The sequence below is a fragment of the Saccopteryx leptura genome, chromosome 1 (assembly GCF_036850995.1).
Source record: "Saccopteryx leptura isolate mSacLep1 chromosome 1, mSacLep1_pri_phased_curated, whole genome shotgun sequence".
Taxonomy (NCBI): domain Eukaryota; kingdom Metazoa; phylum Chordata; class Mammalia; order Chiroptera; family Emballonuridae; genus Saccopteryx; species Saccopteryx leptura.
Window position 1 is genome coordinate 45,654,096 of NC_089503.1, and position 27,190 is coordinate 45,681,285.

The 27,190-nt window shown below is 39.5% G+C and overlaps 1 protein-coding gene across 2 annotated transcripts in view; it reads left to right on the forward strand.

Annotated features, from left to right (window-relative positions):
* Nucleotides 1–1,517: 1,517 nt before the first annotated feature.
* The window catches only part of RRAS2 (RAS related 2), an 85,445-nt gene continuing 59,772 nt past the window's right edge, over nucleotides 1,518–27,190 (forward strand). Inside the window, exon 1 of one of the 2 annotated variants that reach the window (XM_066365489.1) lies at nucleotides 1,518–1,932. In XM_066365489.1, coding sequence (XP_066221586.1) covers nucleotides 1,825–1,932 — 108 coding nt within the window. In that variant the 5' untranslated portion in view covers nucleotides 1,518–1,824. Of the gene's footprint in view, nucleotides 1,933–2,276; nucleotides 2,474–27,190 lie in introns of those variants that run through there. The other variant, XM_066365479.1, reaches the window with a different exon arrangement.

A 27,190-nucleotide genomic window follows, 5' to 3' on the forward strand; every position in this document is an offset into this window, starting at 1 on the left:
CATCTCACATGGCTGGCAGTCGATGCTGGCCATTGGCTAGAAGCTCAGCTGGACCTTTGACTGACATGTTTATATGTGGCCTCTCTAGCATGCCATCTCAGGCTAGCCAAACTTCTTACTTTGTTTCTTCTAGAGCGAGAATCCCAAAAGAACAGGTGGAAGCTGCATGGCCTCTTCTGACCTAGCCTTGGAAGTTATACAGCAACTCTTCTGCTGCATTCTGCTGGTTCCAAGAGAGTCACTAGGTTGTGTCCAAGAACTTGCAGTCATGTTCCAAAACTGCCACAAATGCTTACTGCAAGTCAGGGGCTATTACATGTATTACCTCATTTGATTCTTACTAAAAAAAAAACACAACAACCCTCAAGGTAGGTAGTCTTAGTCTTCTTATTTTAGAGAAGAGAGGCACAGAGGACAACATTACACCATTATTGGAAGAACTAGGATTTGAATCCAGACAATCTGGCCCCAGAACTCATGGCCTTATCTACTACCCTACACTGTCTCTAAATCTTGCTACATTCGGTTAAACTGTCATACACATAGATAATCATTTTTCATTCACAATTAGTGGTGTCCAAACTCCCAATACATTCAAAATCATGTGACACAATTCTCAGCTCTGATTTTTACATATGTGGTTTCTTTTCCTGGAATACTTTTATTCCAACTGCTTGACTGCCTATATTATTGATAATTCAGGTCTTTTAGGGAGCTTTCCCTGACCACTCACCTTTAGGGTTAGTGCTTCTCCTATGGGCACACATTGCCACCGGTGCTTAGTTACAGCCCTTAATGCTACGCCTTTTACTTTGCCTATTGTCCTGTCTCTCCTATTGGACTCTAAGTTCCCTGAGGGCAGAGACAAAATCTTGTCCCTGCCCTCCAGCAGAGTGCCTGGTATGTTGTATGCAAATAAGAAGTACAGACTAATCTCTCATACCCATGCTCTTCAAATACAATTACTACATATTTCTCACACAAAAACACAGCCACTAAGCCACTCTCCTGATACATACAAAATCTGTCACATTCACTATTGCCCACGCACACTCAATCACTGTGACTTATTCCCCATGCTCAGTCTCTGCCACATTCCTCACACACTGTCACCACAAGTTCATCACACAATTTCTGTGACACAGCTTTAATCCTCAGTCACTGCTACATACTGTTTTTCGCACAATCATGGTCACCATCTGTACTCTTAAAACAGGGTATTTACTTTGCTACAAATTGAGTTAAGATCACAACTCTTGTTTTTTACACATGCCTTCACATACTGTATTTTTCATCCTCATAATCCTTGACAATCCCTGACATACACAGTTTGATACCTTCTCTGACACTCTTTCTCACACACATAATCACGCACACACCCACTCCACAAGGAGAGTTACGGGACACATCCGCGGGGGTCTGAGCCCAGGTCAGCTCCGGAATCTCGGTCGGCGCAGCCCCGCCCCACCCCGCCCCCTCATGCATATGCAGCACCTCAGCCTAGCAGCCCGGCCCCCAGACGGCCATTTGTAGCGGCGCTGGAGGCTGCATTCAGCAGGCGCTGCGGAGACGTGTGGACTAGCGTGCCCCTCGGTCGCTGCTACCCCTAGTCCCCTTTGGTCACCGCGCTTCTCGGCGCTTCGGGCGGGACTCGGCCAGCCAGCGCGCCGCGCTGCCGCACGCACCGGCCTTCCTGGCATCTCCGGGCGCCCGGGACCCCCGCCCGGCCGCTCGCCCGCAGCCCGCCGGCCGCACACGTCCCCGGACCCGGGCCTAGGGCGGGCGGCGGCTCGGCGTGGCCGGGCTGGGCTCGGCGGCGTCCCCATGGCCGCGGCCGGCTGGCGGGACGGCTCTGGCCAGGAGAAGTACCGGCTCGTGGTGGTCGGCGGGGGCGGCGTGGGCAAGTCAGCGCTCACTATCCAGTTCATCCAGGTGTCCGGAGCGGGCCTGCCGGGGACTCCAGAGGAGGGTGGCGGGCGGGGGCTCGCGCTACCTGTGGCGGGGCGGCCGCCTCGACCCCGCCCCGGAGGTGCCGCGCGCGCCGGGGGTGGCCGGGCCAGCGGCGAGCGGCGGGGGGCGCGGGGCCGGCTCTGTGCTCTGACCCTGCGGCTTCGGCGTCGCGCTCCTGTCTGCCCCGCGCCGCTGCACGGCGTCCCGGCAGTCGGGCTTCTCAGGAATGTGGCCGGGAGGGCGGAGCTGGGAGGGTAGGAAGCGCCGATCCACCTTATCGCTCCGGCCGGGGCCCGAGCCCTCCCGGAGAGGCAGCGCCGCCGTGCCGGGCTTCCTGCCCGGAGGGCCCGGGTGCGGGGCGTCGGGCGTGGGGCTGGAGCCCCGATGGCTTCCCAGCTGCTCCGGCCGTCTCCTGCACCGTCGGTGCGATCTCGGTGGCTACTTGGCCGCGGCTCCGCGTGGTCTCCGGGCTTCTGCGCGCACGCTGAGCCAGAGCTGCCCGCTTCAAGCAGTGCTTCTCTTTGTGTGTTTGTGCTTTTCTTTTAAGTAGTCTCGTAGGTAATATGCCCGGGTGGGAGTTTGCGATAATGCTCCAGGGAAATAAATGGTGGCTTTGAGGAAGTTAAGAATTTTCTCCGATATGGGTGAGACCATTTCCTAGGAATTCCTGGTGCCTTCCTCCTCCTAGCTGTACCAAGGTGAAGTTTGGGATGGGCCAGACTGGGAGGTGACCCACCGAGTCCAGTGTTCTGTGCCTGTTTCAAACACCCTGTCCCCCACCCCCAACCCTTTCTGGTAGCTGGAGGCGGAAAGTCAGGGGTTGTAAAGAAAGAGATGTAGTTCATTCTTGGGATTTGCTCTTGGTTAGAGGTTTGAGTGATCTTTTTTGGGGATTTTAAAAAAGAGAATCCCAGTTATCTCTCGGCTTTTGTCAACCTAAAAGGTGTGGCTTTAGGTTGGGAGAGAGCAAAGGTACCCCGTTTTAACAGGTAACAAAGATATTCTTAGTATATATGTCGTGGGTATTGTTAAGATGCTTTGGTGAAATATTTATTTCTTGTTTACGTTTCACCCATTTCTTATCAATGTGGACACTTGAATAGCTTATTTCGTTTCACTTCATGTTTATAGTGACATTAAAATACAGAGTTACTGAAATGTAAATGTGATCATTACCTTTCACATTGACTAAATGAGCAGTAATTGATGTTATGTTATTTCAGGGTTTAAAAACTGCTTCTTAAGCCTTTATATCCAGAAAGAGAAGATGTTTATGTAATGAGCATTTACAGTGTGCTCATTAGTGGGTTAAAAAAATTACACTAAGATGTGAGATTGGTTTAAGTTTAGCAGGCATCAGGGATGCTGTCATGTTGCTGTTTCTCTAGGGCAAAGCAAAATAGTCTATAGCTAACCCTTTCTTTGGGGACTGTAGTTAAAGGGGGGGGGGAATTTGAGGGGAGTGACGAGTAGTGAGAGTATAATCCTGGGTTCCACTATTAATTAACAGTGTTACTTAAAAGACTTAAACCGCAAATATCTCTTTAGATTTTTGAGGGAAGTGACCATCTGAATGTAAGTGAATTATTTAATTAAGAAATTGGAACCTTTTGTTGTTGGAAATAGTATTAGAAACCATTAAGATAATGGCAGTTGCTGGCTTTCTAATGATTTTCTAGAATTCATTTGTTAAAGAAATACCTCCTTTATGAATAGGGATGTACCTGGGGCACTAAGTGATATAAAAGAAATTCAGGAGACATATATGCATGGGGGAAAACATGTATTTATACATAGAGAAATAGTGTGAGCTTTAAGTCATACAGACTTGAGTGTCTGGTCTTGCTATGTTACTTATTCACATTGCCAAAATACAGGGGTGGGCAAAAGTCGGTTTATAGTTGTAAGTACACAAAACACAGTTTATTCCTGTATTATTAATTATTATTATTTTCCATACGAACAACTGTAAACCGACTTTTGCTCTCCCCTTTATTTATTGAGCTTCTTTGAGCCTCAGTTTTTATCTTCAGTAAAGTGGATCTGACCACACATTCTTTATAATCCTTTAAATCATGGGAATGTTCTTAGCATTGCATCTAGCATGGCGTATGTACTCGGTTAATGATGGTTATTATATGTTTATATATGTACAATTCTGTAACACATTTAAAAGCAAAGAGAATTCAGAGTCAGGGAAAAGTCAGTTTGTAAAGGGTTGATAAAAGTACAATGTAGAGTTGGTAGGAGGGAGAGAAGAAATGTCTTAAGTTAGAATGGGGAGTCATGCTAGCTTTGAGAGAGAGGGCAATCAAGGAGGGGAGTGGGGTAGGCAGGTAACTTGGGGTCAGTGAAAGGGAGAACTATAGGCTCTGGCTTGGAGGAGACTTTCTGAAGAGTCAGGAGCCAAACTACTTGGATAGAGTTTTAGCTCTGTGTAATCTTTGACAAATTTCACTTCTCTGTACCTCAGTTTTTCCCATCTTTACACTGGGGAAATACACAGTATGCTACATACCATTGTTGTGAAATTAAATAAGTTAATATGTCAAGAGCCTAGCACAGTGTCTAGTACATAGTAAGGCTATATATATTGCTGTTATTATTTTTGTTATATTAATCTTTAATTGTGGAGCTAACATGACTATCATCTACACTTAATAGAGCTGCTATTTATTTTCTGACTCCTGGGAAATTAAAATTCATTCTGCTGTGATTGTCTAGCAGTAGTAATTGGAGGGAGAGGAGATGGCAGAAGGATAATAATCTTAACAAGCAGAAGTCAGTTCTCTTTGGAGGAGATCAGGAATTAGTTTTATTTTTTTAAAACTCCTGAGAATTAAAAACAGTGTTTTTATAGTGTTCAATATATATATTTCCATTTTATAATCTTGAGCAGGACAAATTTAATGAATTTGGGAGTGGAGAACTTAAAATCAACTTTGCCCTGACTTTCTTTAACCTCAGCTTGTTGCCTGCTATACATATGAAGAGCTGCAAAATTAGAAAAGTAAAGCAATGATTACTTAATTAAGGTGTCTTTTCCTCTTAAAATGAATATAACACATCATACAATGTGATAAGAATTGAAAATATTATGTTATTAAGACTATATGTGTGGGTCCTGGCTGGTTGGCTGGGTGGATAGAGCGTCAGCCCGGTGTTCAGACATCCCAGGTTCAATCCCTGGTCAGGGCACACAGGAGAAGTAACCGTCTGTTTCTCTTTCTTCCTTCTCTGCCTTCCCTCCCTCTACCCCTCTTTTAGCCAGTGGCTCGATTGGTTCTAGTGCTGGCACCAGGCACTAAGGATAGCTAAGGTGGTCTGAGCAGCGGTCCCAGATGGGGGTTGCCAGGTAAATCCCCATTGGGGCGCATAAATAGAATACCTAAATGTGAGTAAATTCTAGTTATGAAATTACCTTAACATTGTACAAAGTGAAGTGGAAGGAGCATTTAATATCTGGGTTCTAGGCCGCCCTACTCAGGTGAAACTGGGGATTATTTTAATCTACCTAATTTCTCTCTCTCTTTTTTTAATGCTTATTTTATTGATTTTAGAGCGAGGAAGGGAGAGAGTGGGAGAGATGGGTACATCAATATATTCCTGTATGTGCCGTGACTGGGGATCGAACCAGCAACCTCTGTGCTTCAGGAGGATTCTCTAACCAACCAGATTATTTGATCAGGGCAATCTCCCTAATCTCTTTAAGGCTTCAGTTTCTTCATAAAATACTGGGTTTGGTTGAACAAATCTCTGCACCTTTCAAAGTCAAGGTTCGTTCTTGCTTATTGAACTAGCTTTGTATCTTTGGTCAAGTTTCTTAGGTTCTCTAAGCCTGTTTCCTGTATGAAAAGGGAACTATTAGTAGTACCGTTAGGATTTTTGGAGGAAATAATATAATACTTGCAAACCATTTAGCACAGTGCCTTCTACAGAGTAAGTAAATAATAATTGTTACCCTGGTTTTATTTGCTGTTACTTCTGTATTTTGTTCCTCAAAAACAAAATTTGTAATTTATTCATTTTTCTTTGTCACATAATCTGGTCTTTTTATTTTAAATTTTCAACATCCTCCTCCCCTTTCCCACCCCAAACTCATAATCCCCACCTCGCTTCCTTGTGGTACTTAAGTGATGAATGTTGATCCCATTTTGAGTTGGGGAAATTCTTTTTATTAGTTAGGGGTTAATTTTGGGAAATAATGGATTAATCATTGGGGTTTAGAGTTAATGCTAATCTAGCAATTTTGAGAAGAGACCAAACATGTTTTACAGAATTAGAGGGGACTTTCCCAGCTTCTGTTCTTTGTTTAGCATCCTGACTTTTATTCAGCAGTTTGTAAGATTTTGAGCTATGTAGGGGGTAGCTGATTGCTCACATAGAGTTTTAGTCACTCTTACAACCTGTTAGTCTGGACTTGACTCAGACATTGTTTTTCACCTAGCGCTTTGTGTATTGCTGAGTGCTTTTTCCTTGTACTTTCCTGGGGCTGAGATCCTAAGAGAGATTTCAAGGTTCTTGTATTTGTTGTGTTCATAGTTAAATTGATCCACATGTGAAGATTTAGATTCCTTAATTGCTGTTCTATTGCTACATCTTGAAGACACATCCTACAATTATAAATCCTTTAAAGTTATTTTTATCTGTGAATTTGAAACTACTGTAGACTTATTTTTAGTGTGCAGATTGCTGTTTTACATTTTCAGAGTAACTTACAAGTGAGTCTTAGCATTGAAAAATAAGAAATCTCTCCCAATTGTGGTATATACTAGAGATTTCTTCATTTTGGTAATGGTTGAAATGGCTTTGCTGGCAATTACTGGATAGAAATGCTAGTTATCTAAGCAAGAACACTGTCTTCTTTAGAGAGGGTGGCTGCTTTTATCAGAGGAGAAACAAGGAAATTCTAACCTAGGATTTCTTAAAACTCATTCTTACTTGTTCTAACCTGTGTGTGTGTCCCTTCCTTCTGGATGGGGAAGTTGCAGGAGTGTAGTGGGGACATTTCTGTTGAGTAAAGAACCCTGCTTTTGACAGGCAGCTAATTACTGGGATGGGATTTTTAATTCATTGATGTTACTGAACTATCAAGGGGTCTGTTTTAAGGTCTGAAATGAAAGTAGTCTGTTTAATTCACCCAGATAGGAAAATAAATGGAGACTTTTAAAAGTAGGTGAGGGTAGGGAAAGAGACTTTCTTCAAGCAGTATTATTTAAAAAAATTTTTAAGGTTCCTTTTTGAAATTAAAATTGATCTCAAAATTGAAACAGATTTTGTGATGCCACATGAACATTTATATGTTTATTTTTTTGGTGTGGAAAAATAGAAGTGCCCATAAGGTATTAGTTCTACTGTGCTATCCTTACTGAAAAGTAGAAATGAATAAAAGACTTTCCCTCTGCCTGTAGACAGTGTGGAGTTAATAGTCATGGAATCTTCTTGAAAGGCCTTGATTTTGAATTACTTTGGGTAGAGGCACTGAGTCTGTGTTTTATATTGAAATTTAGTTTAAAGTGATGTGCTCCGTGGGCCTCTGATTTCTGTTTTGTAAAGAAAAGTGTCTCAGGCTTTTATGAAAAAGACAAAAATTTATACGTTTATTCACATATTTTCTGTGGTTCTGAAAGAGGCAAAGAAATCTAAGTTGTCAAATTGTGCTACTGGAGATATGATTAAACTGAGTTCCTTGTCACCTTTTAAATTACATTTTTACTGTTTTATAAAAGCAGTGAGATTTTTTATTGGTTATGTAGCAGTAAATAGCATTGCCTTAGTTTAATTAAAACTTTTCTAGTCACGGAATTTGTTGTTAGTATATATTAGTTTGATATTGTCAACCAACTTATCTTGTCACCTCATATGATGATGTTTTTTCCCTAGGAGAAGCTGTGTTTAGAATTAAGAAATGGTCAGTGCTAGAAATACGAATATAAATATTAAAATAACACCTGCTTTAAAAAAAAACTTTACCCAGATTTCCTTAATGCTAACACTTGACCATATCTATTTCATCCCTCCCTCATATGTACAAACTATTTATTTTCTGAATCATTTGAGTTGAAGACAATGCCCCTTATTTTTAAATACCGCGATGTACATTTCCGAAAAACAGGCATTTGCTTACATAAACACAGTATATAACCGAAATCAGAAATTAGCGGGACAGTTCCAGATTTTGCAAAATGTCTCCAAAATGCCTTTTATAGCAAAAGAAAATCTCAGATTATGCAGTGCATTCTGTTTCCATGCCCTTTTTTTCCTTTGGAATAGTTCTGTAGTCTTTGTTTTATGACATCGACATTTTGAAGAGTACAAGTTAGTTGTTTGTAGAATTCCCTCAATTTGAGTTTGTTTCTTCATGGTTAGATTTAGGTTAAGCATTTTGGGGGCAGAAATAGCACAGAAATGATGGTTTCTTCCCAGTGCATTATATAGGAGACATAAGATACATTTTGATTTAACTACATATGAATTTGACTCAATAATCCAAAATTTAGGAATTTCTTAGGAAGATACACTTCTGATAGTATGAAAGTACACATGCATGATATCACAGCATTGTTTGTGATTTGTTGAATAAGATATGATATATTCACTCAATGGAGCATTAGATATAGCTATAAAAAGAATGGGAAAGGTTTCTATGAACTAATGTGGAGTAATTTTCAGGATATATTGTTTAGTGGAAAAAAAGGAAAGTACAAAAGTATCTACTTTATGTATAATATAATACCTTTGATGTAAGAAAGAAGGAGAGATAAGAAGATACATATATAGTTGTTCATTGGGGTGAAAACAGCACAGGAAGGACAAGTTAGAAATGAATGAGATTGGTTACCCATAGGAGGTAGGTGGGAATGGGGGTGGTGACCCTTCTGAAGATACCTTTTTGACTTTTGGAACCATGTTAATGTTTTACATATTCAGTATATAAATAGCAAACACCAATAAAATGAAGTGATGAAGAATAAAACCACCCTAAGGTAGACTACACACAGAAACAAGTGAACCAAACCTTTTTAAAATGAATAACTTAACCATACTGAAGGGAGGAAGGAAAAAAATAAGTCACTTTTGACCCGATATTTGGACTATGGCCATAGGATAAGGACCAAAAAAACTACAAAAACAAACAACCTTCCAAACAAACATTGAACCCATGTCCCCCTTTTGTTTTTGTTGGGTCACAGAAGCATGGGTTTGCTATTTTGAAACAATTTTCTTTAGTAGGATTAAGCAAATAAGTAAATATAATTGTGGAAAATGAAAGCCACATTTTCTCACTGTTGGGGAAGGGGGATGAGCTCTGATGTTTGGGTGGAATTGAAGATATTGGCATGAACTCATGGTTTAAAGAGTATATAGATAGATAAATAAATTAGATGTGGACCCTGACCAGTTGGCCCAGTGGATAGAGCATCAGCCCTGAGTATGGGTGTCCTGGGTTCAATTACGAGTCAGGGCTCACAAGAGAAGTGACCATCTGTTTTTCTCTCCCCCCCCCCTTCCCCTTTTCTCATCTTCTCCTCCTACAGCCAGTGGCTCAATTGGTTTGAGCAGTCAGCTGGGGTGCTGAGGATGGCTTGATTGATCTGAGGGCATGGCCTCAGGTGCTAATAATAGCTCGATTGATTCAAGCATTGGCCCTATCTGGGCCAGGCACATGTGGGAGTCTATCTCCCCTCCTCTCACTTAAAAAAAAAAGGAAAGAAATTAGATGTGTGTATATACACATACACATTTATATGTATAAGTACACACACACACACACACACACAGTGTCTGTAAAGTCATGGTGCACTTTGACCGATCACAGGAAAGCAACAAAAGATGATAGAAATGTGAAATCTGCCTGACCAGGCGGTGGCGCAATGGATAGAGCGTTGGACTGGGATGCAGAGGACGCAGGTTTGAGACCCCAAGGTCCCCAGCTTGAGTGCGGACTCATATGGTTTGAGCAAAGCTCACCAGCTTGGACCCAAGGTCGCTGGCTCGAGCAAGGGGTTACTCAGTCTGCTGAAGGCCCATGGTCAAGGCACATATGAGAAAGCAATCAGTGAACAACTAAGGTGTCGCACTGAAAAACTAATGATTAATGCTTCTCATTTTTCTCCGTTCCTGTCTGTCTGTCCCTATCTATCCCTCTTCTCTGACTCTCTCGCTGTCTCTGTAAAAAATAAAAAAATTAAAAATTAAAAAAATTTTTAAAAAAGAAAAAGAAATGTGAAATCTGCACCAAATAAAAGGAAAACCCTCCCAGTTTCTGTAGGATGATGTGGCAGCATGTGTGCATGCGCAGATGATGACATAACACCGTGTATACAGTGGAGCAGCCCACGGACATGCCAGTTGAGATGTGGACAGTACAGAGGAAAGTTCAGTGTGTTCTGTGGCTCGCTAAATTCGAATCTGTGACCAAAGTGCAATGTGAATATCGGCGTGTTTATAATGAAGCGCCACCACATAGGAATAGCATTACTCGGTGGGATAAGCAGTTGAAGGAAACCGGCAGTTTGGTGGAGAAACCCTGTTCTGGTAGGCCATCAGTCAGTGACTAATGAGTCTGTAGAGGCTATACGGGATAGCTACCTAAGGAGCCCTAAAAAATCTGTGCGTGAGCCCACATTGAACTGCACTGAATAGGTATGAAACGGAGAGTTTTCCTTTTATTTGGTGCAGATTTCACATTTCTGTCGTCTTTTGTTGCTTTCCTGTGACCGGTCAAAAGTGCTCCATGACTTTATGGATACACTGTGTGTGTGTGTGTATCTTTTTGCCAGCTTTGTCTGCTGAGAGGGCCTAGAAATAGTGGGCACTCCATTAGCAGGGATAACACGTAGACCCAAATTTTGGTTTCTGAGTATCATTCTTTACTAAAAGGAACCTTGGTGAAATGACTGGCCCTAGGGTTAGGGCAGGGAAAAATAGAAGATTAGCTTGGAGCATCTTGTAGTGCCATAAAGAAGTCCTCAAAAAACAAAATGAGGGTGCATGTCAAAGACGAACAGCCAATCTATAAGAATTCCCACTGGTTAACTCTGGGACAATATAGGATCATTGAAATAAATAATGATAGTAATTATTACCTATAAATAAAGTAAGACTCTATGACTCCATAATGATAAAGAAATGAAGAAGGAAGGGGATTTCTTAAGGTAGAATTCTGACTAATAAGCATAGAGTAAATGGAATTAGAAAATCATTTGGCAATCCTAACAGTTGATTCATGTATGTATCATAACTGGATGTTAAAACTAGTGCCTAAAAGTTTGAGTAGTGCCACAACTATTACTAGAGTATTACCCAAGGGGAAAATAATAATCACAGGAGAAAAAGCCGGTATCTATCACCTGGAATGCGTGATCAAAGGTAACATTTCTGATGCTGTTTTGGGTGATGATAATAAGCAGAGTTTGTTTTATACAGTTATGCTATCAAGATCACCCTATCTAGGCACTGAGTGAATTAAGCCTAAAGGAACAAAGTTGACAAGAAGGGGACCAGTTTTTTCAGTGTTTAAGGAGAAAATTTCTGCTTAACTTTGTAGGCAGATATCTTTCAAGGGAAAAGTTGATAACTTTAGTTAGACCAATACAGATTTTGGCTATGATCTTTAGCATAATGACCTCCCTTTGCGCTAGTCTTGTCTTTTGCTATATGGATTTTTTTCTGTGTTCTGTAGTGGTTTTGAAAGGTAGATTCTCTTTTTTATTTACTACTTGGATTTTCTTTAAAATTATTCATATTCTTTTTTATTTTATTTTATTTATTGATTTAAATTTATTGTATTTATATAGATTCAAGTGTCCTACCAAATATATCCCCCACCCCCAAATTATTCATATTCTTAAACATTTTATTAGAAAGTCAGAATAATAGTGTTGTTTCCAGTTATGGAAAAAGAGGAATTAGTAGTTTTGTTTGCTCTGTTTCTACCCACTTCTTTCATAACTTTTAGTATCCTTATTTGAAGCAGCCAAAAGCATATGATTGAATTGTTTTAAAAGATTATTTTTTGTCTTTTGCAGTTTATTTTGTTATTATAATAATAAAAAATAAAATACTCAATGGTATGAATTTCTTTCTCATTAAGGGTTATTGCTTTTGCTGTTTCTCTTACTGTAACTGGATTCATTGCTTACAAACAGTCCTCATCAACAGCTAATTTTAATAGCGAATTGTGATTTAGAGAACTTTTTACTGAGATGTCAGTAAAAGATTATATTTACTTTTGCATGCTAAATAAGGATTTAGTTGGGTATAAAATTATTGGATACCAATCTTTTTGTATTAAAACAGTGAAGGCCTGACCTATGGTGGCGCAGTGGATATGGTGTTGACCTGGGATGCTGAGGTTGCTGGTTCAAAACCCTGGGCTTGCCTGGTCAAGGCACATATGGGAGTTGATGCTTCCTGCTCCTCACCTCCTTCTCTCTCCTCTCTCTCTCTTTCTCTCTCTCCCCCCACCCCTATTTCTAAAGTAAATTAAAAAAATAAACAAAAACAGTGGAGCTACTGCTTTTACTTCTCTTCCATGGCTTTCCCTTTATCTGGCTGGTCTCAAGTTTCTATTCTGTGGGAGTAACTGGTTTTCTACTTGTATATTTGTAGTCTTCTCTTATCATTGGAAATGGAAACATTGGTCAGGGAATTAGAAGTTTCTCTCTGTTCAGTAGTTTTTCCTGGGAAACACCCTAGGGTCAGGAAAGGTTTTCTTCTCCATCTTTGTGTTCATTTCTCAGTTATCTTGTTATCTTGTGAAGTATCTATCTATTATTTGTGCACTGATTCTTTGTAATCTTTTTTTTTTTTTTTTATAAGGGAGAGAGACAGAGAAAGGAAGGGAGAGAGATGAGAAACATCAAATTGTAGTTGTGGCACTTTACTTGTTCATTGATCACTTTCTCATATGTGCCTTCACTGGGGGTGGGGGTGGAGCTCCAGCCAAGCCAGTGACCCTTGGCTTAAGCCAGCGACCTTGGGCTTCAAGCCAGTGACTTTTGGGCTCAAACCAGTGACTATGGGATCATTTGGATGATTCCATACTCAAGCAAGTAACCCCACACTCAAGCTGGCAACCTCAGGGTTTCGAAACTGGGACCTCAGTGTCCCAGGTTGATGCTCTAACCACTGTGCCACCACTGGTCAGGCTCTGAAATCTTTATAACACATTGTCTTTAGTTAGCCAGTGAAAAACATAAGATAGTACCCATTATAGAATTTATCAAATTTCCTTTTTGTATCACAGATTTTTTATTTTTCTTGTGTGGTAGAATATGTTTTTAAAAATTTATCCTCCCATTTGAACAGTCAATGATAGCTGTTCTTGGTGTTGGAAGTAAAGAACTGGCCATCTCTCAGAATTACTGCAGGCCACTGAGATTTCTTTATTTTTTATTTTTATGCCAAAGGGCAAGTTGACACCAGGGAGCTTCAGTTTTTGGAGTATCAATAGTAGGATTTCAGCAAATGTGAAATTCTGTTAAATCTGCTAAGACATTCAGCACATTTGGGTTTTTGGCTGAGAGGTATAAATTTGGAGAATTAGAGATGGTTAAAAGGAATAGTTTTCAAATTTATTCTTCAAGTTTATATGCTTTTTGCACTGAGGCAAGTGGAAGAGTCTGGGGAGTGTGTGTGTGTGTGTGTGTGTGTGTGTGTGTGTGTGTGTGTAGCTGTAAAATGTAGATGAAGGCAAATTTTTTTGCTATAGGTATAGAAATTGGAATGGTCTAGAAGCAAAAAAGTCCTTCGTGTGTGTGTGTGTGTGTGTGTGTGTGTGTGTGTGTATGTGTGTGTGAAAGAGAGAGAGAGAGCATACAAGGGATCTGATGTATGGTAATTTTATATTGCATATTAAATTTTGTTGATGCTTTTTTCCTTTTTTTAAAAAGAAAGATTGTTTGCCATCTGTTTCTTACTGTAGTACTCTGGGTATATTATATGATATAATTTATATTTTTAAAGATATTTTGAAGGAATTCTAGTGAGGGCAAAATGTTTTCTTATGTTACTATCATCACTAGGTCTAGTATACCTAATGACTTTTGGAAAGGCATTATAGGACTGATTTTGCATTGTTCTTTATGATAAGTTTTGTGCTTTTTATCAATTCTTAAATAATTTTAATTTGAGTTTGAATATCCTCCTAATTTTTGAGTAATTTAAATTTGGTAAAGGATTTAGTTGATCTTTTTAAAGATTTCTGGCTTTAATGATATATTATCAAAGAACATGACCTGTAAATTCTTTGTTTTGTAACATTAAGAATTTTTAATGTAATGGCCCAACATAACATTGATTTTTGTAAATATTTCAAGAACATGAGAGAAGAATGAGTGTTTATTTGTATCATATAAGATGAAAAGTTTTACACAAATCTTAAAAATGGAATTTGTTGGTTGTATTATTCAAATCTTCTGTATCCTTTCTTTTTTTTTTTTTTTTTTTTGCCTATTTAATCAGTGAAACTCTGAAATACATTTATTAAATATCCCATAAAGACTTTTAATTTTTCCCTTGTCTTTCTAGTTTTGCTTTCTCTCTCTCTCTCTCTCTCTCTCTCTCTCTCTCTCTCTTTCTTTCTCTCTCTCTTTCTTCCTCTCCTGCAGACATGGCTCGATTGGAGCAAGTTGGCCCTGGTTTCTGAGGATGGCTACATGGCCTCTGCTTCAGGTGCTAAGAAGAGCTCGGTTGCTAGCAATGGAGCAGCACCCCAGATGGGCAGAGCATCATCTGCTAGTGGGCTTGCTGGGTGGATCCTGGTTGGGGCACATGTAGTCTGTCTCTCTGCCTCCTCTCCTTTCATTGAATTAAAATAAAAAAAGTAGAGATTGTTTCTGAGAAACCTATTCCTTGTGGTTGCCTTATAAAATTAACCACCACAGCTGCCATGTTTTTTCTTTTTTTAAAAATATGTCCTAGACCTGGGAAAATTCGTAGACTGCTTATCTGAGAAAAGGCAGCCTAAAGCAGTGTCAAGTCACTTGCAAGTGAAGTAGTGTAAAATCCTTGCAAGTCATGACATTTAGATTCGGTTCAGCCACTATGTGACTGGTTTTAGACAAGAGCCATTCTCTGTGTGGTTCACTTTGGCATTATTATTTTAAATCCTAAAAACACTAGAGTATTTACAAGTAAAACATATTTTAGTAGAAAATTTTATAGATTTGGAATCTTTGGCTTAAATGTCTGCCCCTTTGTTGTATTTATACATTTTATTCATATTTAGGTTTTAAGAATAATAGACCAGCAATACCTTTGTTACATGAAAGTAAGCACGTATCAAATATCTGTTTTTTTCTTTCTTTTTTTTTTTTTTTTCATTTTTCTGAAGCTGGAAACAGGGAGAGACAGTCAGACAGACTCTCGCACGCGCCCGACCGGGATCCACCCGGCACGCCCACCAGGGGCGGCGCTCTGTCCCCCAGGGGGCGATGCTCTGCCCATCCTGGGCGTCGCCATATTGTGACCAGAGGCACTCTAGCGCCTGAGGCAGAGGCCACAGAGCCATCCCCAGCGCCCGGGCCATCTTTGCTCCAGTGGAGCCTTGGCTGCGGGAGGGGAAGAGAGAGACAGAGAGGAAAGCGCTGCGGAGGGGTGGAGAAGCAAATGGGCGCTTCTCCTATGTGCCCTGGCCAGGAATCGAACCCGGGTCCTCCGCACGCTAGGCCGACGCTCTACCGCTGAGCCAACCGGCCAGGGCTCAAATATCTGTTAATATTTATTCATTGCTAGTGTTAGGTCTCCAACAAGACATAGTAAATAGTTGGAAATTAAAAGAGGTCTTAGGAAAATGAATTGTGTCTGTTATGGTCTTGTAGTGGCGAGTTACTGAAGGGGACAAAGAACTGGATTTTATAGTTTCCTTGTAATTAAAAGCTCATGTATATGTGGCATGTGCACATTTGAATCTTGAGTTTATAAAGTTTTAGCAGTTGATCCATTGCATTCAGTTTTATTCAAAATAGTCTTTAGAGAAGAAAGCCCTATTTTAACTTTTCTCTAAAAATTCTGACTCAGGAAATGTAAAACAGCCTGAATAAGGTCTAAAGATTTATTACTTTTGTTTTATTTCCTGGTGGGTTTTCTCTTAATGTCTTATTTTTGGTTAAATGATGATATGTTGGGATCACAACAGTCAGCAATTTGTTAGCCTAAAGGAAAAGAATAATAAGCAAGTAAGTAATCGAGTCAAATTGCAAAGGAAGATTTGTGATGGATAAAACAGTAAGTTTCAGAAATCTTTTGGGAAAGATAAATGCCTGTTACATTTGTCATTTAGTCCTTTTTACCTCTGAAGATGTGTCAATTAAATAAGGTAAGGAAATTCACCTTATGTGGGCGTATTCATGTGTGTGTAAGCACTCACAAGTGTGTTTTACTTAAACTGAGGAATGAGTGACTTTAAGGTTAGAGAAGGATTCATGGGTTTTGGGAATAAGAAAATGGAAATGTGGCCTGACCTGTGGTGGCGTAGAGGATAAAGTGTCGACCTGGAAATGCTGAGGTTGCTGGTTCGAAACCCTGGGCTTGCCTGGTCAAGGCACATATGGGAGTTGATGCTTCCAGCTCCTCCCCCCTTCTCTCTCTGTCTCTCTCCTCTCTCTCTCTCCCTCTCTCTCTCCTTTCTAAAATGAATAAAAAAATTTTTTTTTTGAAAAAAGAAAAAGAAAATGGAAATGTAAAACAAAGGTGTATGTTTGATAATCAGTGACTTGCAGACTTAAATGAATGGTTATAGTAGCTTGAGTACTATGAGCTAAATATTAGCATGGGATTTCCGTGCCAACTACTTGGTTCGAATGAGCTACTTTTAAATGATCAAGTTACTTAATGTTAAACCTTTCTTATAACCACTGCTATGTTTTATGGTTAAGTACTTTTCATTTTGTTGTAAGTTAAGAATGGAGTGGGAGTTAGTGAAGTTGTAAATTGGTGATTCCACCTTCATCAAATGTTGGGTTTTGGGATATTTCCTTGCCATTATGAAGTTTAATTCCGTGGTGATAATTTTAGCAGGTGTTAAAAGAGTGTAGAAAAGCTTGACTTCTTTTACATACTGTTAGATTCTGAGTCTCAAGTTTTTTAATTTTACAGTTAAAGACATAAGACTAATAATTTATTTTTTTCTCTTTCCTCAAATCATTGCAAATTATGTTGTTGGTTAAATTTGTAGCAGTTTCAGGAAGGAGCCATTGACTGAGCTGGTTAATCAAATGAAGTTGTCTGACATGGGTTACTTTAGTTTGTGGTTTTAGATGAACAGTACATAATACACAGCTGTTGCTCCAACAGCTTCGTTCCAGCTGTCTTACTGGCCTGTCACAAAATACCCTACATTCCTTTTTTTTCTTTAATGGAAACCCTTGTAATATTCTATTAAAATGGATCCTAGTCATTTAATGACTTGACTTTTATGCCTATCAATAGTTTCATTTATACAGAATGATGGTAAATGGATTATGCTGATAGATTTAAACCTTTTTGTATTTATAATTTTGTTGTGAATTAAAGTTGCAGTTGTGAAATATTTATACAAAACCAGTTAAGTGCTTAAAATAAAAAAAACACACCAAAGTTACTATACCCAGATAAGTAGTTGGTAACTGGCATCTTCTAATTTCTTATTTTAATCTTGAGTTTGTATTAATTAATTTTGATAGAATTGTAAGGTGAAAAGCCATAGTAGTGTGATTATAAAGCTTGTATAGAACCTATACAGGTAAATTTTAGTTTGTATTTTTGATAATGTGGTTGGATTTCAATTCATTTTTTTATTCTATATAGTAACTGACTTAAAATACTATGGGTTTAAGTTTTGTTTCACTAAGGAACAGGGACCTCTGAAAAATTTTTGAATCAATAATGACTAATGTATATTAAACTTTTTTTATGTGTGTGTAAGACACCATGGTAATAACTTTACAAGCATTGTCTTATTCAATCTTTACTTTATTATATATTTTTACAGATAGGGAAACCGAGGCTTAGAGGTTAAATAAGTTGCTCAAGATCCCACAATATGGGCCCTGGCCGGTTGGCTCAGCGGTAGAGCGTCGGCCTGGCATGCGGGGGACCCGGGTTTGATTCCCAGCCAGGGCACATAGGAGAAGCGCCCATTTGCTTCTCCACCCCCCCCCCCTTCCTCTCTGTCCCTCTCTTCCCCTCCCGCAGCCAAGGCTCCATTGAAGCAAAGATGGCCCGGGCGCTGGGGATGGCTCCTTGGCCTCTGCCTCAGGCGCTAGAGTGGCTCTGGTTGTGGCAGAGCAACGCCCCGGAGGGGCAGAGCATCGCCCCCTGGTGGGCAGAGCGTCGCCCCTGGTGGGCGTGCCGGGTGGATCCCGGTCGGGCGCATGCGGGAGTCTGTCTGACTGTCTCTCCCCGTTTCCAGCTTCAGAAAAATACAAAAAAAAAAAAAAAAGATCCCACAATATGGCTGAGATGGGACTTGAATCCATATTTTCTGATTACGAAGTATCAGAGGAATATACTACTTTGCCCCCACCAATATATATTTATATATTTTTTTGATGACAGAGACAGAGAGAGATAGAGAGGGATAGATAGGGACAGACAGACAGGAAAGGAGAGAGATGAGAAACATCAGTTCTTCGTTGTGGCACTTTAGTTCATTGATTGCTTTCTCATATGTGCCTTGACCAGGGGGCTACAGCAGACCGAGTGACCCCTTGCTCTAGCCAGCGACCTTGGGCTTAAGCTGATGAGCCTTGCCCAAACCAGATGTGCCTGTGCTCAAGCCAGTGACCTCGGGGTTTTGAACCTGGGTCCTTCATGTCCCAGTCCGACACTCTGTCCACTGTGCCACCGCCTGGTCAGATCCCCAAACATTTTTTATTTAAAACGCTTATGGTTTTTTTGTTGTTGTTTGTTTGTTTTTGTTTTGTTTTGTTTTTTTGCATTTTTCTGAAGTTGGAAACGAGGAGGCAGTCAGACAGACTCCCGCATGCGCCAGACCGGGATCCACCTGGCATGCCCACCAGGGGGCGATGCTCTGCCCATCTGGGGCGTTGCTCTGCTGCAACCAGAGCCATCTAGTGCCTGAGGCAGAGGCCATGGAACCATCCTCAGCGCCTGCGTCAGCTTTGCTCCAATGGAGCCTCAGCTGCGGGAGGGGAAGAGAGAGACAGAGAGGAAGGAGAGGGGAGGGGTGGAGAAGCAGATGAGCGCTTCTCCTGTGTGCCCTGGCCAGGAATCAAACCCGGGACTCCTGCATGCCAGGCCGACACTCTACCACTGAGCCAACCAGCCAGGGCTATTTAAAACACTTATATAGTTAAAAAAAAGTTTGTTTTTTTTTAATTTATTGATTGATTTTAAAGAGAGGAAAGAAGAGAGAGAGAGACCTCGATTTGTTGTTCCACTTAGTCATGTCTTCATTGGTTGATTCTTGTGTGCACCCTGACTGGGGATTGAGTCCACAACGTTGGTGTATCAGGATGATGCTCGACTTAACTGAGCTACCTGGCCAGACCCAAAGTACTTATTTCAAACACTTATTTATTTACTCATTTATTTACCTACCTGCCTACCTTAATAGTGAAGTTTTTGCCCGAATTTTTCTTTCTTTTTTAAAGATAGTTAAGTTCATGGAACATTTTTCATTTAGTTGAAAAATTAGGAGAGCTGGGATTGAAGAGGGAGTGAAGTTGTTGAAAGTGTCCCTTTTCCTCCTCCTTTCCTCCCTCTTTCCTCTCTGCGATCCATTTCTCAGCACTCCCACACGTGCTGCTCCCGGGGCTGCAGCTCCTCCCCCGCTGGCGACCTCCAGAAACCTGCCCCATACGGGCGGGCGTGTAGTTCATGTCTCACACAGCGTACTGGAGAAACAGTGTGGTCACACTTAGTCACCATCTGTGGGAAATACACAGCCATGGCTCTTCTGAAGTTGTATCATACTTTACCAAATATGCCTTTTGGCTGACTAATTCTTAGTCATCTTTCTAGATGTAAATAAACCTTGACATCCCAACAAGCCTTTCCTGAGGGAATATCCAGATTGGACTAGGTGCCTCTCCCATGTGCTTTCATAGTATTCTCTGTATTTTTTCCCCCTAAACCTTTTGAGAGTAAGTTGTGGCAGTGATGTCCCTTTAGTGTTTAATTCCGGAAGATCAAGAAGAGTCTTCTGTATAACCTTAATACAGTTATCAAAGTCAGGAAATTATAGTACTATTATCTAACTTAATCCAACTTCACCAATTGTTACAATAATGTCCTTTATAGCAACAGAATTTTTTTTTGGGGGGGGGGGGTCCAGAATACAATACAGGATTGTATATTGCGCTTATTTTTCATGCTTTTTTTTTAATCTTAAAATTATTTGTAAAATATCCCACAATTTGGGTTGTCTGATGTTTTCTTACTATTAGAATCAAATTGCATTATTTTGACAGAAATAGCACAAAAGTCTCTAATACATTATATTATGGAGGCACATGTGAAATTTTTTTATTGCTTATAATGTAAAATCTGATGACTTAGTTGGCCTGACCTGTGGTGGCGCAGTGGATAAAGCGTCGACCTGGAAATGCTGAGGTCGCCGGTTCGAAACCCTGGGCTTGCCTGGTCAGGGCACATATGGGAGTTGATGCTTCCAGCTCCTCCCCCCCTTCTCTCTCTATCTCTCTCTCCTTTCTAAAATGAATAAATAAAAATAAAAAAAAACATTAAAAAAAATCTGATGACTTAGTTAACTACTGAAAAATCAGTAATTGTTCCCTTCATAATTGATAAATATCTTGTGGGTAGAGATACTGAGACCAGGTTAATAATTAGTTATTTTTGAGCCTTTAGAGTTGGGTCTCTTTCTCTTTTTTTCAACTTTTCTCTTTTCTTCCTTCCTTATTTCCTAGTTTCCTTATTTCTTGTTACATTTGCTGTCTCCAATTTGCCTTTTGTGGAAAGAATGTTTTTTAATATCCTCAATGAATGCTTGCATTATACTCATATCTTCTTCAGGGGAAAAGCCCCCAGTTACTACATTTTCTTTCTTTCTTTCTTTTTTTATTTATTCATTTTAGGGAAGGGGAGAGGAGCAGGAAGCATCAACTCCCATATGTGCCTTGACCAGGCAAGCCCAGGGTTTCGAACCAGCGACCTCAGTGTTCCAGGTAGACATTTTATCCACTGCGCCACCACAGGCCAGGCCTACTACATTTTCTTTATTTAGTAATAGGATCTATGTTTTCTTGATCTTGGTTTATTCATCTATAAAATGAAGAGGCTGAAATAGATTTTATCTAAGGTGCTTTCAGATTCTAAAGTCCTGTGGTATGTGAGGTTGATTTTTAAAAAAATTAGGTTGTTATATCTTGACTCTTTAAATAAGGTTTCTAAAAAACTGTCTCTATACCTCTTTTTGTACAATATATAAATGTCTCATTGCTTTGGGTTGCAAGAGAACTGTTCTTACTTTGAGGCCAAGATATTTTTCACATCATGATAATGCCTCTTTCTAAGCTGGAAGACAAAGTGGTATTCTTCTCATTTGATGAGGTAGAGGTGGGAATGGGGGATTCATTCCCACAACAGTCATTAAATAAATCCTCTAATTCCTTAGAGTTTCTAAATAGTTTAAGATTAAAAAAGAGCCTGACTGGGTGGTGGCGCAGCAGATAGAACATTGGACTGGGATGCGGGAGACTCGGGTTCGAGACCCCAAGGTCACCAGCTTGAGCGAGGGCTCATCTGGTTTGAGCAAAAGCTCACCAGCTTGAGCCCAAGGTCACTGGCTTGAGCCCAAGGTCACTGGCTTGAGCAAGGGGTTACTTGGTCTGCTGCAGCCTCACGGTCAAGGCACATATGAGACAGCAATCAATGAACAACTAAGGTCTCGCAACAAAAAACTGATGATTGATGCTTCTCATCTCTCCGTTCCTGTCTGTCTGTCCCTGTCTATCCCTCTCTCTGACTCTCTGTGGAAAAAAAAAAAGATTAAAAAAGAAAAAAAATAATTCAGTCTAATGTTTATTATCTCGAAAAATATGATTTATGTATAATCATGTTTTGGAGAGTATTACAAAGTTTCTAGAGAAGCGAGAGTCTTGATTTAGTGTAGAGTTTATAGAAAATTATTTAGTTGTAGAATTTTTTCATTATAAACAGACTGAGTCAAGTGTTATTTCAACATTGTTAAGTTTAAGCTCTGCAGTAAAAGCATTAGGTTATTTAATGAATTATAAAATATTAATTTAAACTTTTTAAAGTAATTCTTCCTTAAGAATTTTTATAGTAATTAGCATTTATTTTATATTTATGTAATGCTTTAGTTTTCAAAGAACTATTGTGTACCTGATTTCCTTCTATACCAGTAACAACCCTTTATGATTGGAAGGTGATTTGACATTGTCATGGTCATTGCTATTTCCATTCTATACATGAAGAAATAGAGGCTTGGGAAGAAGTGATTTGCCCAGGGTCCTGTGGCAAATAAACAGTGAAGGTGGGATTTATGTTGGTTTCCTAATTCTTTTTTTTTTTTACATTTATTCATTGACTTGAGTGAGAGAGGAAGAGAGAGAAAGAGAGAGACAGGGACATCAGTCTGTTCCTGTATGTGCCCTGACTGGGGATCAACCTGCCAGCCTCTGCTTTGGGACAATGCTCTAACCAACCGAATTATCCGGCCAGGGTGGCATCCTGATTCTTAAACTAGAGTGTCTTACTATAGAATTATGGATGTTAAATTGGAAAAATGTCAACACTTACTAGAGGGGGAACTGAAAAGTGATATATACTCATTTAATGAGTGAAATGCTGTTATGTGACTGGAACACTGGATAGAGGAATGAGGGGAGAGGGAAGAGTAAGTGAGGTTTCATCAGAAACACATTTAACTACCTGCTATGTTGCTATGAAAATTGTCAATGATGGTGATTGAGGAAATCGGTTTGGGCCAATGATTTATAGTGGTATTCTCTCTCTAAAAATGTAGCTTAAGACAGAGGTATCCATTATTTCATAGATATCACTGTTGTATAAATCAGGTCTGCCAGAAATTTTGTGCCAGTCTGCAGAAGAGGTAATCACCCTGATGTTGTATGAAGATTATAGACCCAATGATCTTAAGTTGAATTTGCTTATACTCAGGGTGATTTCTGCCTTAGTGGTCCCCAAAGTAATTCTTCTGTTTTCACCAGTCTCCAAAGTATAAAGGTCGAAAACCACTGGTTACATGCCTAAGAGTGACAAATACTAAATTTCGATATTGATTACCTCTTGGAGTGGAAAGAGGGAAGGGGAGGGGGTATATTGGCAAGGGATATAAGGGCCTGGAATCATATTGCTAATTTTTATTTTCTAAATTGGGAGATAGGTAGTCTTAATTTTTTTTTTATAACATTTTTTTGAGATACAATTAATTAACAAGAATGTGTTCTGAATTGACTGGAAACTTTTAGCCTTTCATTTGGTGTTCAGGGTATCTTGACTTGGTTGACAAGACACAAGTGTATTCCTTAGGAGTTTTCCTCTAGGGAGGAAGCTATTTGTTTCTCTGTCTATTCAAACAATAAATAAGACTTGAATATAATACTTATTACAGTAAAAGAGTTTATGTTTGAGTTTGTGAGTAAAATTGTTTCATGTGTATGTGTATGTATAAGTGTATGCATTGTAATTTGCTTTTTAAAGTATCGTGTACAATTTTTAACATTTTCTCCAAATAACAGTATCTGATTTCATCTTGATGATTATAGGAACTATTGATTAATTTTGCCTTAAACTTCCTGTATGAAGAAGTGATAATTTTTTTTTTTTAAGAAGTGATACTTTTAACTCTTCCCAGCACAAAATTCTTAATACTGTTTGTAGGTATGCACAATGAATGCTCATATTATGTGGTTTTAGGTAGGTGTGAATAGATATAAATAAAAGAAAATCTAGAATACTGTATTCTAGACCTGTGCTTTGTGCTATATTGTTGATATTTTTAGTAATAAAATTTACTCAGTTATATAATAGGTAACTTTATGACTGAGAACATTTTCACTAAGAGCTGATAAAAAAAAGTAGATTTTTATGTGTGTGTGTGTAGGGGGGTATAGGATTATTTATTTATTTTAAAAAATGTGCTACCCTTTTGGTGGCCTTGTGAATGAAAGGAATTTTATTTCCAAGTTGAATAATCATGGGATTAGAAAAAAATGTTGGTAGTTGTTCACCTCAGAGCTTTGCCTTTATTAGGATACTTTCGAGTTTTGGAGAGGTTAGATGGGAGAGAGAAAAAGAATTCTGTGTTCTTTAATGTGAAAGTATATACACTTAGATATTGCTAATTTCCTCAGTAAAGAAATTGATTAAAAATGTGATTTAAGGGCATCTCTAGATTTATAGATTATAATGTGTACTTAAGAGGAAGCGAGTGAGGAGGGTGGGTGAGAGGTAGTAGGTTGAGATGGTGGGATAAATGCTCTTTTTTTAACGATAGTTTTAGATCTTCTAATACAATTGACAAACATTAACATAACATTTTAATGTAACAAGACTTACAAGTGAATATTGTATCAGAACTTTGTAGACCCTTGGAAGATATTTATATAATCTCTAGAGCATTCATTTAATAATGACATATACATACAAATATAATTATTTCCTTAGTTGACAGAGCTTCCTGTATAATTTAGACATATCAAATAGGCCTAGTTTAAAATTAATCTTTTGTAAGGAGATAAAAATCTTTTGAGGTGTTCCAGAGACTGACCCATTGTGTTACTGGCAATGTTGGCTGCAAAATGACACCCGATGTTTTTGGTGAAGTTGGAACCCGGTTCTTGAGTTTGGCAAAGAAGAAATTCAAAGCCAAGAACTCAGCTTATAAGAGAAAGTTTATTTAGAAAGTTACAGAGGTAGTAAAAGTGAGCAGAAAAGAAACGGGCTAAGGAAACAACTTACAGAGACAAAAGAAGGGCCCTTGGAGCTTAAGAAAGTACACTCGGAAAATGATTCAAGTGGGCATGCTCTGGCGCTTGTCAGTGGGGTGGGGGTGGAGGGGGAGCAATTCTTGTTTTTGATTTTAGAGGTTTGAGTTGTCTCCTTTTCGGGGGGGGAATTACCTATGAATTAACTCATGATACAAATTGGGGGTCCCTTGGTGTTTTTGGATAGATTCTGAATGTCATCTAAGGACTTGACTCTTGAGTATTGATTTTTGAGAACTTGAAAGTATTTTGCTTCTGGCATGGTTTTCTTTCTCTGGTGTCTTCTTAAGAGCAGAGCCATTCTCCAATCCCAGGGGCAGATGGAAGCTGTGGTCCATTAAAATGTTTCTTATAGAAGAGAACTTAGAAAATGTTCTACATGCAAGGTTTTTTTAACCTCTTTTGTACACAGAACTCTTGGCATTTTGATGAAGCCTGGACTCTTCATAATACAGTTTTTTGTTGTTGTTGTTGCTTTGTTTTTGTATTTTTCTGAAGTTGGAAATGGGGAGGCAGTCAGACAGACTCCTGCATGTGCCCGACCGGGATCCACCCGGCATGCCCACCAGGGGGCAATGCTCTGCCCCTCTGGGGCGTTGCTCTGTTGCAACCAGAGCCATTCTAGCGCCACAGAGCCATCCTCAGCGCCCCGGCAAACTTTGCTCCAGTGGAGCCTTGGCTGCGGGAGGGGAAGAGAGAGACAGAGAGGAAGGAGAGGGGGAGGGGTGGAGAAGCAGATGGGCGCTTCTCCTGTGTGCCCTGGCCGGGAATCGAACCCGGAACTTCTGCACGCCAGGCCGACGCTCTACCCCTGAGCCAACTGGCCAGGGCCATATTTTTGAAATTTTAATCTCAAGAATGCCTTTTTAAATGCAGTGAAAAAAGAAGAATTTGGAGCCAGATGATTAAGGGATTGAGTCTCATGTTCACTACTTGCTATTATCTACCTACTTTTGCAACTCTGAGTCTTAATTTCCACACCAATATAATGGAGATGGTAATAGTACTTGTGGGATTTTAGCATATTATACCTAGAACACCCACAAAAAAGTTAGACTCCCACAGGTACTATTACCATCTCCATCTACTATTACAACTTACTGGGATTGTCGTTTTACCAGTTTGAGTCAAGTGTGGAAACCTTACCTCCCTTTATGTCCCTTTACTCTCTCTTGTTTATAATATAATTCTTTTAAATATTTCCTCTACAGACATATAGAGAAGCACATTGGCATTATTTAAAATTTTTTTAAAAAAATTACTGATTTTAGAAAGAGAAAAACATCAGTTTGTTGTTCTACTTATTTATGTATTCATTGGATGTGCCCTGACCACAGACTGAACATGCAACCTTGGTGTATGGAGATGGAGCTGTAACCAACTGAGCTACCTGGTTGAGGGTTCCACATCAGACATTATTATAAGATTTGCTTCAACTGTCAAGCATACCTCAGACAACAAAAGAGAAGGAAAGCTTGTTATATTTAGCCATGATTTTGCTGTGTTCTTCTTTCTGAAGTTCTTTCTTTTTTTATTTCTTTTCTGTTTAGGGAACTTCTTTAGCCATTCTTTTAGAGTAATTCCACTTGAAACAAATACTCTTATATTTGCTTTATCTTCATTCCTGAGGCTATTTTTTTTGTTGGGGTGGGGGGGAGTGAGGTATAGGATTCTTGGTTGATAGTTTATCTTACTAAGTACCTAAAAAGTTGTGCAGCTTCTGGTCTCCATGGTTTCTGATGAGAAATCTGCTGTCATTCTAATTGCTATTCTCCTAGAAGGAAGGTGTTTTTCTCTGGCTGCCTTCAGGGTGTTTTCCTTGTCTTTAATTTTTAGAAGTTCAATTATGATGTATCTTGCTGTGGATTTCTTTGTTTTTTTTTTTTTGTTTTTTTTTCTTTTTTTCTTGTTAGTTTTGCTCTGCTCAGCTTATGAATGTGTAAGTTTCTGTCTTGCCAGTCTGGGAAATTTCCAGCTATTATTTTTTCAAGTACTTTCTCAGCCCCCTCGCTTTGTCCTCTCCTGTACTGTACTAATACGTTAGCTCTTGTGTTAGAGTCTCACGGGGCCTTGAGGCTCGGCTCTTTTTTTTTTTTTTTTTGTCTATTTCTTTCTGTTTTGCAGATTGGGTAGTTTTTTGTTCTTTATTTCATTTCATTGATCATTTCTTCTTCCCTTCCATTCTGCTGTTGAGCCCATCCTTTGAGCTTTTTAAGTGCCCATTTGGTTCTTTATGAACGTATTTGTTTGCTGAGATGTTGACTTATTTTTCATTTATTTCAAGTGTTGAAACATTT